Source organism: Xenopus laevis, chromosome 2L (assembly GCF_017654675.1).
Source record: "Xenopus laevis strain J_2021 chromosome 2L, Xenopus_laevis_v10.1, whole genome shotgun sequence".
Lineage (NCBI taxonomy): Eukaryota > Metazoa > Chordata > Amphibia > Anura > Pipidae > Xenopus > Xenopus laevis.
In genome coordinates, this window is record NC_054373.1 from 650,337 (window position 1) to 667,888 (window position 17,552).

The following is a 17,552-nucleotide window of genomic DNA, read 5'->3' on the forward strand; positions in this document are numbered from 1 at the left end:
TAGAACCAACGTAATGGAACATTCCAAACCCCCCCCCCATTCCTCAACCACTGCCCCCCTCTGAATCAGCACAACCTGTAAGGGGGGGGCACTACTTAAAAGAACATGACCTCTAAATAAAATATGTGTTCTCCTCTGTATCACAACATTGTTTCATTTCATGAAATGTCATTAGCCAAACAAAATATTTACTTTGAAAAAGTTACAGTCTACTGAGTAACTGTCTCTCCTTCCTTTGCACGGGGGAGTGTATTTCCTGATACTCATGTGACTGTCTCTCCTTCCTTTGCACGGGGGAGTGTATTTCCTGATACTCATGTGACTGTCTCTACTTCCTTTGCACGGGGGAGTGTATTTCCTGGTACTAATGTGACTGTCTCTACTTCCTTTGCATGGGGGAGTGTATTTCCTGGTACTTGTGTGACTGTCTCTACTTCCTTTGCATGGGGAAGTGTATTTCCTGGTACTTGTGTGACTGTCTCTACTTCCTTTGCACGGGGGAGTGTATTTCCTGGTATTCGTGTGACTGTCTCTACTTCCTTTGCATGGGGGAGTGTATTTCCTGGTACTCATGTGAATGTCTCTACTTCCTTTGCATGGGGGAGTGTATTTCCTGGTACTCGTGTGACTGTCTCTACTTCCTTTGCACGGGGGAGAGTATTTCCTGGTACTCGTGTAACTGTCTCTACTTCCTTTGCATGGGGGAGTGTATTTCCTGGTACTCGTGTGACTGTCTCTACTTCCTTTGCACAGGGGAGTGTATTTCCTGGTACTGTGTGACTGTCTCTACTTCCTTTGCACGGGGAAGTGTATTTCCTGGTACTCGTGTGACTGTCTCTACTTCCTTTGCACGGGGAAGTGTATTTCCTGGTACTCGTGTGACTGTCTCTACTTCCTTTGCACAGGGGAGTGTATTTCCTGGTACTTGTGTGACTGTCTCTACTTCCTTTGCATGGGGGAGTGTATTTCCTGGTACTCGTGTGACTGTCTCTACTTCCTTTGCACAGGGGAGTGTATTTCCTGGTACTTGTGTGACTGTCTCTACTTCCTTTGCACGGGGAAGTGTATTTCCTGGTACTCATGTGACTGTCTCTACTTCCTTTGCACGGGGGAGTGTATTTCCTGGTACTCATGTGAATGTCTCTACTTCCTTTGCATGGGGAGTGTATTTCCTGGTACTTATGTGACTGTCTCTACTTCCTTTGCACGGGGGAGTGTATTTCCTGGTACTCATGTGAATGTCTCTACTTCCTTTGCATGGGGAGTGTATTTCCTGGTACTCATGTGACTGTCTCTACTTCCTTTGCACGGGGGAGTGTATTTCCTGGTACTCATGTGACTGTCTCTACTTCCTTTGCATGGGGAGTGTATTTCCTGGTACTCGTGTGACTGTCTCTACTTCCTTTGCACGGGGGAGTGTATTTCCTGGTACTCATGTGAATGTTTCTATTTCCTTTGCACGGGGGAGTGTATTTCCTGGTACTCGTGTGACTGTCTCTACTTCCTTTGCACAGGGGCGTGTACTTCCTGGTACTTGTGTGATCTGTTGTTTCCCATGATGCAGTTCTTTTTACCCAGAATTCCAGTGTCAGTGCAGTAGTGGTGGTGGTGGCAGTTGCATTAGCGTAAGTCACTTGATTAATCTGCCAGTGAATCCCATGAGAGTAGAGACACAATTCGGGGGGGATAATGCCAGGGTTGGGTATGTCAGTGAATGGGCTGGTGGGTGGGTAAGTACTGGCACGACTAGGAGAGAGTTTTGGCACAAGTATCTCTGGTGTAGAGAGTGAACCATCACACAGAAGCAGTGACACCACTCGGTACAAGTGACACAATAGAAGAGAAGAGGGTTTATTCTGTTTATTCTCACAGCTGGAGGATCAGGGTCAATAACTGGAGGACCGCAGGGCACATGTGATCCTCCCAGACATGTTTGTAGCCCCAGAGATGTGAAATTGCAGGTAATTCCCCCGGCAGGTAAGTTCGTGGGCAGCTGCAGTACAAATCATGGGGTTAATGGAGAGACAGGGGTCTGACGTCTGTGCCCATGGGGCCCCTGGCATATTTGTGCCCCTAATTGGTCAGTAAATGTCTGGAGCAGTTCTGGGGGTGTCAGACAGAGGAGAGACCAGCAGGGGGCGCTGTGAGATCTCATATGTCAGTCTGTGCCCTGGGGTCTCCGGAAGGTGGAAATATCCTCCATGTAGATTAATGTCCCTCCGGGGTCTCCTGTATCTGTAACACACGAAACACTTGTCACTGACTGATCCCGGGCACCGCACAACTCACACACCAATGTCAGACTATTGGTATCTCAGCTGCGACCAACTGCATAGGGACACACAATAGTGACACACAATAGTGACACACAATAGTGACACACAATAGTGACACATAATAGGGACACACAATAGTGACACACAATAGTGACACATAATAGTGATACACAATAGTGACACACAATAGTGACACACAATAGTGACACATAATAGTGATACACAATAGTGACACACAGTAGTGAGACACACAATAGGGACACATAATAGGGACACACAATAGTGACACGCAGTAGTGAGACACACAATAGGGACACACAATAGTGACACACAATAGTGACACTCAATAGTGAAACACAATAGCGACACACAATAGTGACACACAATAGTGAAACACAATAGCGACACACAATAGTGACACATAATAGTGACACACAATAGTGACACATAATAGGGACACACAATAGTGACACTCAATAGTGAAACACAATAGCAACACACAATAGTGACACATAATAGTGAAACACAATAGTGACACACAATAGGGACACACAATAGTGAAACACAATAGAAACACACAGTAGGGAGACACACAATAGTGACACACAATAGGGACACACAATAGGGACACGCAGTAGGGAGACACACAATAGGGACACAAAATTGGGACACACAATAAGAACACACAGTAGGGAGACACACAATAGTGACACACAATAGGGACACACAGTAGGGAGACACAAAATAGTGACACATAATCGTGACACACAGTAGTGACACATAATAGTGACACACAATAGGAACACACAGTAGGGAGAAACACAATAGTGACACATAATAGTGACACACAATAGGGATACACAATAGGGACACACAATAGGGACACACAATAGTGACACTCAATAGTGACACACAATAGGGACACACAATAGGGACACACAAAAGGAACATACAGTAGGGAGACACACAATAGTGACACATAATAGTGACACACAATAGTGACACACAATAGAGAGACACACAATAGTGACACACAATAGGGACACATAATAGTGACACACAATAGTGACACATAATAGGGACACACAATAGTGACACACAGTATGGAGACACAAAATAGTGACACATAATAGTGAAACACAATAGTGATACGCAATAATGACACACACAAAAAATGTATCTTATATAGTTAGTTAGGCAAAAATGTAATGTATAAAGGCTGGAGTGAGTGGATGTGTAACATAATAGCCAGAACACTACTTCCTGCTTTTCAGCTCTCTAACTCTGAGTTAGTCAGTGACTATAAGGGGGGCCACATGGGACATAACTGTTCAGTGAGTTTGTAATTGATCCTCAGCATTCAGCTCAGATTCAAAAGCAACAGTTATGTCCCATGTGCCCCCCCCTCAAGTCTCTGATTGGTTACTGCCTGGTAACCAATCAGTGGAAAGCAAGAGAGCTGAAAAGCAGGAAGTAGTGTTCTGGCTATTATGTTACACATCCACTCACTCCAGCCTTTATACATTACATTTTTGCCTAACTAACTATATTAGATACATTTATTTATTTTGTACAGACTATCTATTTACCCAGTTTTTATTTTTACACTGAACTGTTCCTTCATATTAATGGGAGGGTCACCCCAATAATCTCCCTTTGTTCCCACAATTCTTTGCAACTTCAGCAGTGCAGTCTCCCTCCAGCCCAGGGATAGACACAGTCATTAGGGCTCATCTCTGTATCTGACTCATTATTATCACTAATTAATCGGTGCATGAAATAATGGTGCCAGGGAAGTGACGTCACAATGGTGAGGGGTCAGTGGAAAGAGAAGATGTTGCCCCACTGCTCAATGTCACTGAATTTTAGAATCTTTTCCCCAAAACTGACTGTGAGTAAATGGTAAGTGAACCCCAAGTTCCTCAATTCTGTGGGATCATTGCTCCTAAATTAGATCAGAAGTTGTTACTTATGGGGGGTCCTGACTCCTGCGGCAGATGGGGGGGGCAATGTCAATGGATTTGACAAGAAGTAAGTGGGAGGGAGTCAGTAAGTGACGGGGTGTCCCCCCCCCATGTGCAGAGAGCGACTGTCTCAAAGTGTCTCATGGAACTGGTGCGAGTGCAATGGGACGACACTGAGGCTTGTGTCACACACTGTCACTTACACACTGGCTTTATGGGCGTGGCTTTAATTCTCTCAGCAACAACACACTGACACTTTATTATTATTATTGTTATTATTATTATTATTATTATTATTATTATTATTATTATTATTATTATTATTATGTATAATACCTGCAGCAACTGATCTGCACTTTCCCTAAGTGTCAGTCACATGATCTAGGCGGCAGTTTTATCTGGAAAAACCCTAATGCTACAGACACTTCAACAACTTCTCCTCATCTCACCAATGGTCACACAGACTATTACTTACACACACACACACACTTACACTTATACACACACCCACACACACACACTTACAGACACACACACTTATACACACACTCACAAACACACACTCACAAACACACACTTACACACACACACTTACACACAAACACACACTCACAAACACACACTTACAGACACACACACACTTACACACACACTCACAAACACACACTTGTTCACCTTTAAGTATCATATAGAAGGTTATATTCTGAAACAATTTGCAATTGGTCTTCATTTTTTCTTTATAATAGTTTTTTTTTCAGCTTTCAAATGGGGGTCACTGACCCCATCTAAAAAACACATGCTCTGTAAGGGTACAAATGTATTGTTATTGCTGCTTTTTATTCTTCATCTTTCTATTCAGTCCTCTCCTATTCATATTCCAGTCTCTTATTCAAATCAATGCATGGTTGCTAGGGGAATTTGGACCCTAGCAACCCGATGACTGAAATTACAAACTGTAGAGCTGCTGAATAAAAAGCTAAATAAGTCAAAAACCACAAATACAAATGAAAACCAATTGGAAATTGTCTCAGAATATCCCTCTCTACATCAGACTAACAGTTAATTTAAAGGGGAACAAGCCATTTAAGGGCTCCCGGCTGTGCTGTGAGTAGGCTGCAGACTTCGGAAGGGAGGGCGGGACTTTCTTGTTTCCTTAAATTTCAATGAGATCAGATTATTATTTTTAACAGAAAACCTGGGACATTAGGGCCCCTGGCCACCGGCTTGTAACCACGAGACTCAGGGGCCCCTGATCATTTTGTTGTACGGGGGCCCTGTGATTTCTCGAGGCAGCCGTGCCCCCCATTCATGTCACCTCTTCACAGTGGGAGAGAGAAGGGGGGCTCACACAGCAATATACAAGTAGGAATGAACTGAATCCACTATTTTAGGAAATATTTGGCTGAATACCGAACCAGATCCAAACCCTAATTTGCATATGTAAATTAGGGAAACAAGGGGGAAAGAGAAACGTACAACTAACAAATGTTTGACTTGTTTGTGTAACAAAAAGTCGTGATTTCTTTGGATTCGGTTCGACAGGAACTTGAATTTAGCGGAATCCAAATCCGGCTGAAAAAGACTGAATCTTGGCCAAATGGAAAACTGAATCCTGGATTTGCTTCATCTCTACAAGGAAGGAAGTAAAAGAGCTGCAGTTGAACTGTCTGTAACCGAGAAATGACACAGATCTGAATTCAGGAGACTGTGGGTAGTGATTGGTGAATTTATTCGCCAGGCACGAATTCCCGAAATTCGCCGCTAGTGAATAAATTCTGTTTTTTTTGGACACTGGCGCATTTTCGCCAGCGAATTTGCGCAGGCGTAAAAAAAAACGGACGCCGGCGTCAAAAACGAGAAGCCGACGCCATTTTGCGAATTTGTTGCCGTTTCGCGAATTTCGCAGAAAATTCGTGAATTTTTCGGCAAAGCAAAATGCGCCAAATTCATCCATCACTAACGGTGGGCTATTCTGGGCGGCTGTTTAGAGTAATTTTGAAGATTCTTTAAGATTCAAGTGACAATTCAGCTGTAACAATTAATGCACCTTATCAGGGTCGGACTGGCCTTCCGGGGCACTGGGTAATAACCAGGCGAGACCTAGACCCTCTCATGAGAGCACTGAACAATGATTGTCTAGTCCGACCCTGCACATTTGTTTATTTAAATTAAGTGAATATAAAATAAATTGCTGTTCTATTCGAAGCACTTTTGCAATTTACATCCATTCATTATTTTGTTTGAATTCCAAGATATTTCAGGATAATTTGCTGTTAATGTGAATGTTGTTACAACAGCGCCACCTGCTGGAGAAGTGGAGGGAGTTGTCAGAAGAAACTATTGAGATCTTCCCCAACCAGAGGAACATCAGAGCCGCCTCTTTCTCTCCCTCCACTTCTCCAGCAGGTGGCGCTGTTGTAACAACATTCACATTAACAGCAAATTATCCTGAAATATCTTGGAATTCAAACAAAATAATGAATGGATGTAAATTGCAAAAGTGCTTAGAATAGAACAGCCATTTATTTTATATTCACTTTACTTATCCTGTAACTAAGCTCTTGCACCATCTTCCTTCCCAAGTTTCTCTTTCCTTTCTGTGCACTTTCAATGTAATTGTCACCTTAAAGCTGATCCAGATTTCATTGTGTCCCTATCAGCCTCCGCTCCCAGTCTGCCCAGTCTGTGCCTCCGTCTCCATGTTCCCCAGTCTCTCACAGAGCCCCCACATAGTGGCCTTATCTTCCCACACACCACATCTCTCTGTGCCACCGTGGATTCCACTCTCCCCCACCCTGACAGACACTCCTCTTACAGCTCAGCAACAAACCTGGACCCCCACAGTCTTGCACCCCCTTGCTACCAGTCCATTGAGACTCACAATAAGCCAAGACCATCCAACAGCTCCCACATCTCCTCCAGCACCCAGACCCCCCCCCGTCTCCTCCAGCACCCAGACACCCATGTCTCCTCCAGCACCCAGACCCCCCGTCTCCTCCAGCACCCAGACCCCCCCATCTCCTCCAGCACCCAGACCCCCCCGTCTCCTCCAGCACCCAGACCCCCCCGTCTCCTCCAGCACCCAGACACCCATGTCTCCTCCAGCACCCAGACCCCCCGTCTCCTCCAGCACCCAGACCCCCCCCATCTCCTCCAGCACCCAGACCCCCCCATCTCCTCCAGCACCCAGACCCCCCCGTCTCCTCCAGCACCCAGACCCCCATGTCTCCTCCAGCACCCAGACCCCCATGTCTCCTCCAGCACCCAGACCCCCGTCTCCTCCAACAGCCAGACCTGTGTCATATAAAGAGCAGCACCTTTCCATCATATATACACTATGGGTGCCGCTTGCTCTCCCCCGGGGAACTTACACACACGGGACAATATTTAATGATATCAGACCTGAAATAGTCACTGGGCACCACTATCTGTTTTCAGTAAAAACTCACAGGCAATTAGGGGAGCCCTGAATAGCCACCCCCAGTGCAATGTGGAGTGAACTCTTCCATCTCATTAGAGAAACTGAGCCGAGTCCAAATGAAAGAATAAATGGGAATGAGCAGAGTCCCTGGGCTCACGGCTCTTATACTTGTGCGAGTGACTGAACCTGGTCGGCCCGTTGGTTCCCTTTGACTAAACTCAGGTACAATGGGATCAGATCTCTGAACTCTTCCATATTATCATCATCATTTATTTCTATATCGCTGTCAAGATACGCAGTGTTTTATCACTATGAACCAGGCCCTCAATGTGAATCTGGGGGTTGTGGCAAATGAGGGGCAGCTGTAAGTTGCCATAAACACTGACTATTTATTGGGCTGGTGGGAGACTGGTTGGGCCTCTGTGATTTCAAATGTCAGGGCTTATTCTGACTCCCAGTCCAGACCTGCTATGAACCAATAAGGAGCTTTACAAGAGGGATCTGCTTTATTTTACATGCAATTTCCAGTTTGGTCACTAGATGGAGCAACTCCTAACATTCCCCTGTGCCTTTAGTCTGTATCCAGGGGTGTAAATACTGCGCAGAAATGTAACGGCCTCTCGGCTCCTCCCACAATGGCCCCTCATGCCCCCCCCCAGCACCTCCTGCCTGTGACCCAAATGTCAGATTCATCTACTAAATACGGGGGGGGGGGGTGAGGTGGGGCCACTGGGGACAGGGAAATAGTGAATTGATGTCCCTTGTATTGTATGTAAGTGAATGAAGGAAAATGAACCAATTGCCTGTGCAGAGGGGCAACACTTTATCTATGGGGGTCACTTATTTTGTACTACATTTCCAGTTCTTTTTGGTGTTAAAACTTAAAATATAAAACATTTCTTCAAAAAATACAGGGTCAGTGACTTTCATGTTTTGTGGCATCAGATTTTGTGGGGGTGACGTGGTTGTGACAATATGAGCGGCTCCTCCCAGTATATCAGTGAGGCCCAATAGTAGGTCAGTATTAATCTCTAGATCATTAATCAATACAATGTCATTGTTACTCACATACTCTGTCACTCCCATTGCTTGTCAGGGATCTCTGGATAGAGAACTGGCTAAAAGATAGACTACAAAGAGTGGTGGTAAATGGAACATTTTCTAATTGGACCAGTGTTGTTAGTGGAGTACCGCAGGGCTCTGTACTAGGTCCCTTGCTTTTCAACTTGTTTATTAATGACCTGGAGGCGGCCATTGAAAGTACTGTTTCTATTTGTGCAGATGAGACTAAATTGTGCAGAACTATAGGTTCCATGCAGGATGCTGCCACTTTGCACAGTGATTTGTCTAAACTGGAAAACTGGGCAGCAAACTGGAAAATGAGGTTCAATGTTGATAAATGCAGGTTATGCACTTTGGCAAAAATAATATAAATGCAAGTTCTACACTAAATGGCAGTGTGTTGGGAGTTTCCTTAAATGAGAAGGATCTTGGGGTCTTTGTAGATAACAAGTTGTCTAATTCTGGGCAGTGTCATTCTGTGGCTACTAAAGCAAATAAAGTTCTTGTATAAAAAAGGGCATTAACTCAAGGGATGAAACATAATTGTGTCTCTTTATAGGTCCCTGGTGAGGCCTCATCTGGAGTATGGGGGCAGTTTTGGACTCCAGTCCTTAAGAGGGATATAAATGAGCTGGAGAGAGTGCAGAGACTAAGTGCAACTAAACTGGTTAGAGGGAGGGAAGAGTTAAATTATGAGGGGAGACTGACAAGGTTGGGGTTGTTTTCTCTGGGGGAAAAAAGGCGCTTGTGAGGGGACATGATTAGACTTTACAAGTACATTAGAGGACATTATAGACAAATAGCAGGGGACCTTTTTACCCATAAAGAGAATCACGTACCAGAGGCCTCCCCTTCAGACTAGAGGAAAAGAAGTTTCATTTAAAGGAACAGAGTAGGGGGTTCATCACAGTGAGGACAGTGAGGTTGGGGAATGCACTGCCGGGTGATGATTCAGTTAATGACTATAAGAGGGACTTGGATGATTTCTTGGACAGACATAATACAAAGGCTATTGTGATACTAAACTCTATAGTTAGTATAGATATGGGGATATATCATTTATGTGACAGTAGGGAGGGGGGTGTGTATGGGGCTGGGTTTTACTTTGGAGGATGTAATATATAACTATGTAACTATAAATGTAACTATATAACTATATAATTGTGTAACTGTGTTGATAAAGGGCCATTGTTTGGCTTGAAACGTTGTAACTGTCCTGATCACAAAGTCTAAGAAAAGCAAAATAAAGGCTTTTTAATCACATATCCCTGTCTGTATTGTCTGTATTGTCTGTATTGTCTGTATTGTCTGTATTGTCTGTAATGTCTGTATTGTCTGTATTGTCTGTATTGTCTGTATTGTCTGTATTGTCTGTATTGTCTGTAATGTCTGTATTGTCTGTATTGTCTGTATTGTCTGTAATGTCTGTATTGTCTGTATTGTCTGTATTGTCTGTAATGTCTGTAATGTCTGTATTGTCTGTAATGTCTGTATTGTCTGTATTGTCTGTATTGTCTGTATTGTCTGTTACAGTGTAAATTGCACAGTCCATACGGGTCACTTAGTTTTCTATTCAGACTGAGGAGAGCGACACTCTATTGTGACTGTTCTGTTTTACACTTTATAGATTTCAGTTTATGGGGGGCCACATACAAACATACTATTGGCCCTTGTTGATCTACTTCCAACACAGAGACACGTGCCCCTTGTGCAAGAACCAAATGTAACTGCCCCCGGGTTTATTAGTGACCGACCCCAATTCACACTCTGTAATAGTAACACATTGGCACCCCCCGAAACAACAGCTGAACTACAGTTTGTTTGATCTACAGTGTAACCCCCAAACCCGTTATTCACTCATTTCCCATTTACCTTTCTCGTTGCTCCATGTGACCTGGTGAGATTCGCCGGAGCCCTTTCTGCGTTTCACATTAGCGTAAATCATGGACTTGCCCATCACTGCAAAGCGTATTGGGAAAAGGAGAGTGAGGGAACAGTAATTCTCTGGGAATTCACAGCTATTTGCCCTTCCTGCTTTGCACCCTAATAATGATATTATTAATAGAGAGGATCTGAAAATAGCAATCTGCACCTTGTGGGTGGGGCTACCTGAGAGAACAGCCAATCACTAGGGTGCCCAACCCCTGAGGGTCTAAGACAATTTTACTTTACCATTTGTCCAGTTTGCAATTTTTTCCATTGCTGGGGTCAGTGACCCACCTATATCCAGGGAGCATATGGGTAGAAGCAGGAAGGGAAATTATTAAAGAATAAAGGCCAGATGACCAATCCAGTCTATAAGTCACTACATGGGTCTCTTACCTTTATCCCCCGCCCCTCTCTGTTTCCTTGTGAACTTGTACAGGAGACCCCCAATGATCCACATGGTGATGAGGATGATGACTCCGACAGAAATAAGGATGAAGGCAGAGAAGGAGAGTCTCCCTCCTGAGGTTGTTCCTCCTGGGGAAGACACAAGTCACAATATGGGCAGCAGTGGGTGATCCTCTGGGTGCTACTGGGTCTCTTTATTGTTCCATCAGAATTGTCCCATCTTAGTCGTGTGCACAGGAATGTGTGTGTTAGTGGATTCGTGTAAATACTAGAGCACTATGGAGGACCTGGAGCTTCTTCTAGTGGGATAAAAGGTTGATGAGAAGCCACATTAGGCTATTGGATGGCACCCACGGAGGAGGGTGGATGGTGCCAGGAGTCTGGGGCAACTGTTACGCTTTGTGTTACAAGAGACATTCCAGGAATAGGGGCCCCAAGAATAAGGACTAACTAGTGACAGACAAGTGACAGACTACTTACAGACTAGTGACAGACTAGTGACAGACTAGTGACAGACTAGTTACAGACTAGTGACAGACTAGTGACAGACTAGTGACAGTCTAGTGACAGACTGATGATAGACTCCACCAAGGAGGGAACAGGGTTAGAACCCCAGGATGGACCATAGAGGGCACCTTGGAGAGTCTTGTATATTGGGGCTTCCATCCCTGGGTGAACCCTATCACTGGATGTATCTGATACCCAGTCTGGCAGAACAGACCACCACAAGGGAAAGCCTCACTGAATCTCCTCCCCAAGACCAATAACTTTATACCAACACTTCTAAGCACAGCTGGAGTTAGACATGTGGGTCCTGAGAATGGCCCAAAGTAAAAACCCAACCCCATCTGAGGTTGATGGATGTGCAATATTTTCCCCTAATAACAGTCATATCTATATCACCTACCTGCCCTCCATATACAGACACTTACCCCAGGAGGTCTCATTATTTATCTGCAGGAAGATCTCAGCTTGGTGGATGCTGATCCTGTATTCATTATACACCTCTACTGAGTATGTCCCTCCATCGTCTTGCTGCACGGGGCCCAGCCACAAGCTCCCATTAGGAAGAATCTGGTATCTCTCTGCACAACCATGAATGCAACGTCCCTCATGGAGCTTCTGCAGCAGCTGCTCCCCCTTGCTCCACTGAACCTCATACAGCTCCTCTGGGGCAGTCCTACCAGGAGGGAGAATGGGTGACTCTCCCAAGGTCACGTGCATTATATCTAGGGGTGACACAGCACAGAGATGAGTAAGGGGTTCCAACATGGACACATGTAGATATATGTGCCAAGTCTGTACCCCAATATTATCTTGGCCATACAGGAAGGTGTTTGTGACTTGTAGATACAGAGGTCCATGACAACAAAGAGTGACAATATAAGAAATATTAATAAATTGAGTATTTTAGACATTTCTCATGAAGGGGGAGGGGTCTAGGTGCAGGTGAGTCAGCAATAATAATCAGTTATGGTTGGACAGTTGTTTCTGCCTCAGACTGGGCACCCACCAGTGATCTGCAGGAAAATCTCCGCTCGGTGAATGTGGACCCCATATCTGTTATACACCTCTACTGAGTACTGCCCCTCGTCTTCCCACTCCACTCGACTCTTCCAGAAGGTTCCGTTGGTGAAGATCTTGGAAGTCTCTACGCAGCCAGAAACACACGTGCCGTTACGGGTCTTGCCCAATGTCAGGGTCCCCTTTTTCCAATGAAAGTGATTGGTAATGTCCATAAAGTTCCTCCCCGGAGGGAGAGACAGTGGCTGCCCCAGAAACACGACCACTCGAGGGACGTCTGAGTAGGAGAAGCCTAAATAACATGAACCAATGGGTTGGACACAACTGATGGAACATTCAACATTTGCCTTTTGGCTTCACATGTCCAGCACCTTCGATCCTATCTACCAGTTCCACATCAGCTAATTATTAGCATACTGTGTGCTTGTCTATTAGATTGCAAGCTCTGCTGGGAAGGACTAATGGGAATACTCCAGGCCAGTATATATATATATATATATATATATATATATATATATATATATATATATATATATATACACCTCAGGCATATGAACAGTAATGAGATGTAGGATGAGACTGTGTATAGGAACCTGAATTTCTTTTTCTAAAAATACTTAAAAAGCCACATTCTCATGAGAGCTACAGGCCAAGCTATTTCTGGTGCAGGTGTTGCCGGCCGTGTGGCTATTTATATTTATATTTATATTTATATTTATATTTATATTTATATTTATATTTATATTTATATTTATATTTATATTTATATTGGTCACCCTGCCCCTATTTATATTTATATTTATATTGGTCACCCTGCCCCTATTTATATTTATATTTATATTGGTCACTCGGTTCTGCAAAACAAGTGGGTTTGTATCAGTATAAATCCCGTGTGACTGTGAGTCTGATACAGAATTTATCTGGTACCACAGAACCCAGTAATCACAATATTCTATTGCCCCTCCTGGTGGGACCTTTCCTAAAGTTCCTTACAGACCCTGTGTCTATAGCCCCTAATACCCCAATAATGTTCATTGTATTGAACACTGTGTCCATAATGCCCCAATAATGTACATGAAATACCCCATGTGAATAATGTAGATAATAGTAAGGTAAGTAGGAGGCAGAGAGAAGATCTTACCCCAGAGGAGAGTCAGGCAGCTGAGCAGGAACATGATCCTGGGGATGAGAGGGATGACAAGTGATATATACAGTATATACAGAATATATATATATGTGTATCAGTATAGTTTGTATATGGTTACACAACTATGTCAGTGTGCATGAGTGTGTGTTACAAATGTACAGGTGTGTAAGTATCAGCAGTCAGCGAGTGTGTATGGCTACAATGATCAGATTGAATATATAATAATAAGCCCATACACTGGCCAATCAGCTGCGGGACTGGTCTGGGGGGCTTAGACAGCAGCCATAGTCTCCCCTATACCTGTATATAATCAGCTGTGCAGCCCTGTGTGACACTACCTGTGTGTGTAACAACTGCACTTGTACCAGTGTGTATGTCAGTAAGTGTTACATGTGTATAAGTGTAATGTATCAGAGTGTGTTACTCACGTATCAGTACCTGTGTGTTATATGTGTGAGTACAAATGTGTGACTGCGTGTGTGTATTAGAGTGTAGTTACACCTATATAGTTAGTGTTTCTACTACATCAGTATAAAAGTACCTACAAGTGTGCGTGTTACATGTGCATATATGTGTATGTGTGTTAGTGTATCAGTGTTACAATCGTCTCTGTGTTCTGTGCAGCATCCCGTGTGTGAGTGTGCAGATACATGTAGGTGTAGGTACCTGTGAGTGGGTAAATGCATGGGGTGGACTTATCTGTGTGTGAGTGTGCAAGTGCAAAGGGGTGTAAGTACCTGTGAGTGTGCAAGTGCAAAGGGGTGTAAGTACCTGTGAGTGTGCAAGCGCAAAGGGGTGTAAGTACCTGTGAGTGTGCAAGTGCAAAGGGGTGTAAGTACCTGTGAGTGTGCAAGTGCAAAGGGGTGTAAGTACCTGTGAGTGTGCAAGTGCAAAGGGGTGTAAGTACCTGTGAGTGTGCAAGTGCAAAGGGGTGTAAGTACCTGTGAGTGTGCAAGTGCAAAGGGGTGTAAGTACCTGTGAGTGTGCAAGTGCAAAGGGGTGTAAGTACCTGTGAGTGTGCAAGTGCAAGGGGTACAGTTACCTGGTGCAGTCAGTGTTCCAGGGTTGCAGAGTAGAAGAGACTGATGTGGGACCAGGGAAGTTGTGAATTTCTGGGGGTCAGAGCAGGAGAGGAACTGGACTTGTGGTTCCCCTCGGTGACGTTGGACAATTCCCCTTCGGGTGAAGCTTCTGTCGGCTCTGAGCTAAATCTGGATCTGAGGTTTCTCTCTCTCTTGTGTTCCCATTAGAAGCTGATTCTGTTTGTGTGTGTGTGTGTCTGTGTGTGTGTGTGTCTGTGTGTGTGTGTCTGTGTGTGTGTGTGTGTGTATGTGTGTGTGTATGTGTGTGTATGTGTGTGTGTATGTGTGTGTGTGTGTGTGTGTGTGTGTGTCTGTGTGTGTGTGTGTCTGTGTGTGTGTGTCTGTGTGTGTGTGTGTGTGTATGTGTGTGTGTATGTGTGTGTATGTGTGTGTGTATGTGTGTGTGTGTGTGTGTGTATGTGTGTGTGTGTGTGTGTGTGCAGCATATATATATATATGTGGGGGGGGAGGAAGTCTCTCCTGCCAAGTGGAATGCCCCTGCCCTGGGAGGAGATGCCCCTGTTTGTGCAGTTGTGGGTCTCTGTGGTTGGTGAGAGGGGTCAGTGGTAGCCACTGTTTCTCATTCCTGAGCCACTATATTGGGGGTTAAAGGAGCCGCTGAGGTAATATGAGTGCACTGACAATGCCCCCCCCCCCAGAACACAGTGAAATGTACAATGAGAGACAATAAAATTCAGATTTCCCCGGGAGCCTCCTGACTTGGATGGATTCTGAGACTTGGTTATTACTACCTGGACCTTGAGGAAGAACCATCTGATTGGTTATATGAGCAGTTCTTTGTTTGTCTGTGCTGAGAAGAGAAATCTCTGTGCTCTCACAATGGTAACGCTCTTTTATGCCGTAAGCTCTTGTGTCACAGGTTCCCACATTTATAAAAACTCTTTGATTTCTTTGTTTGGGCTTCGGACTCTTTGTGAGTTCAAAATCAACGGAACCTCACGTGACCTTCATTTGTTGAAGTTCCACAAGAACTAAAAGAAAGGACTGGATCTGATCACATTTTTAGCTTCATTTCCTTTGAAAGTCTTTACTGAGACAAAACAGAACCCCAGGGACAGGTCAGTGGATAAATAACCGGATTCCTCTATAACATTCCTGTTCTGTTTATTCCCCTGGTCTCATCTTGGTGTCTGATGTCACTGTCAGTGCCGTGCAAGAGAGGCCCCCGTGCAGCACCAATGCACAGGTCTGGGGAGCTGCTGAGCTCAATTGAAACTCTGTTACTGAGTCAATCTCTCCAGAAAAAGAAGTGGGGTGTCATTCATTGGATTGTGAGGGGTCTGTGCCGGGCCGTGTTGCCATGGGATACGGTGGAGTCACAGGTTTTACGTGTCACTGGCCCATTAGTGACTCCATGACTCACAGAACCAAAAAAAACAGTACAAGTTGTGGCAGAAGTAGAATCAGTTTAGTGAATGAAACCAAAAGTAATGCATCGGTCAGTGATTCATGTGAAAAGTCCCAGAATAAGGAAGCGACACGGTGTAGCAGAACTACAACCCACACACACAACAGCCAAGACCCCTGAACCAGCCATTACTGAGAAGCTCAGCCACTTGCACAACCGCTGGCACATGGGCAACAGACAATCAGATTTTATTGGGATTTTATTCATATTCAGGGGCAGTTTGTTCTATTATCCAGTCTGGTGTTAGAGCTGGTCATTATAATTCCAGTCTGGTGTAAGAGTTGGGCATTATAATTCCAGTCTGGTGTAAGAGTTGGTCATTATAATTCCAGTCTGGTGTAAGAGTTGGTCATTATAATTCCAGTCTGGTGTAAGAGTTGGTCATTATAATTCCAGTCTGGTGTAAGAGTTGGTCATTATAATTCCAGTCTGGTGTAAGAGTTGGTCATTATAATTCCAGTCTGGTGTAAGAGTTGGTCATTATAATTCCAGTCTGGTGTAAGAGTTGGTCATTATAATTCCAGTCTGGTGTAAGAGTTGGTCATTATAATTCCAGTCTGGTGTAAGAGCTGGTCATTATAATTCCAGTCTGGTGTAAGAGCTGGTCATTATAATTCCAGTCTGGTGTAAGAGTTGGTCATTATAATTCCAGTCTGGTGTTAGAGCTGGTCATTATAATTCCAGTCTGGTGTAAGAGCTGGTCATTATAATTCCAGTCTGGTGTAAGAGCTGGTCATTATAATTCCAGTCTGGTGTTAGAGCTGGTCATTATAATTCCAGTCTGGTGTAAGAGTTGGTCATTATAATTCCAGTCTGGTGTAAGAGCTGGTCATTATAATTCCAGTCTGGTGTAAGAGTTGGTCATTATAATTCCAGTCTGGTGTAAGAGTTGGTCATTATAATTCCAGTCTGGTGTAAGAGTTGGTCATTATAATTCCAGTCTGGTGACATCCAACTTCCCGGAGCTCTAGGTGGTTCCTCGGGTGACAAACTGGAAAGGGCATCACTGAGGAAATAGAACTGACGCAATGGCACCAGTTTCAGGACAAAGTACTTGGGGGGGTCCCTTTGTTTTTCCCTAGAGAAATGTCCCTGCACTGAGCAAACCATTGGGCTGGTGAGTTCTACAGTCTTGCCCCGGGGTGGGACAGAGATGTGGGGGGGGGGGGTTATATAATGAAACCTCAAACTGAAACTTTGAAACTTGTGATCACATTAATACAGACTGACCTTATGGGTAACCGTTTGTTTCCAGTCATTTGTGTTGCATCAGGGAATAGGCCAATGGATTTTAGGGGCTTCTGAGAGGACAA

At 44.3% G+C, this 17,552-nt stretch overlaps 1 protein-coding gene across 1 annotated transcript; it reads right to left on the reverse strand.

Moving 5' to 3' along the window:
* Positions 1 to 1,837: 1,837 nt before the first annotated feature.
* Positions 1,838 to 15,052, reverse strand: LOC121399785 (pregnancy-specific glycoprotein 22-like). The gene is made up of 7 exons (XM_041581370.1): positions 14,771 to 15,052; positions 13,723 to 13,760; positions 12,571 to 12,873; positions 11,990 to 12,286; positions 11,046 to 11,186; positions 10,596 to 10,682; positions 1,838 to 2,235 (listed from the first exon to the last, which is right to left on the reverse strand). Exons 2-7 carry the CDS (start codon positions 13,754 to 13,756, stop codon positions 2,159 to 2,161), a joined length of 939 nt encoding a protein of 312 aa, XP_041437304.1. The 5' UTR covers positions 13,757 to 13,760; positions 14,771 to 15,052; the 3' UTR covers positions 1,838 to 2,158.
* Positions 15,053 to 17,552: the final 2,500 nt, after the last annotated feature.

Excerpts from the sequence above, each read along its gene's own strand:
- LOC121399785 (XM_041581370.1), bottom strand. The coding sequence starts at position 13,756 with ATGTTCCTGCTCAGCTGCCTGACTCTCCTCTGGG. Across the intron at positions 12,287-12,570 it reads GATTTTCCTGCAGATCACTG|ATATAATGCACGTGACCTTG; the intron begins GTGGGTGCCCAG and ends TGTCACCCCTAG. Across the intron at positions 2,236-10,595 it reads CACATGGAGCAACGAGAAAG|ATACAGGAGACCCCGGAGGG; the intron begins GTAAATGGGAAA and ends CGTGTGTTACAG.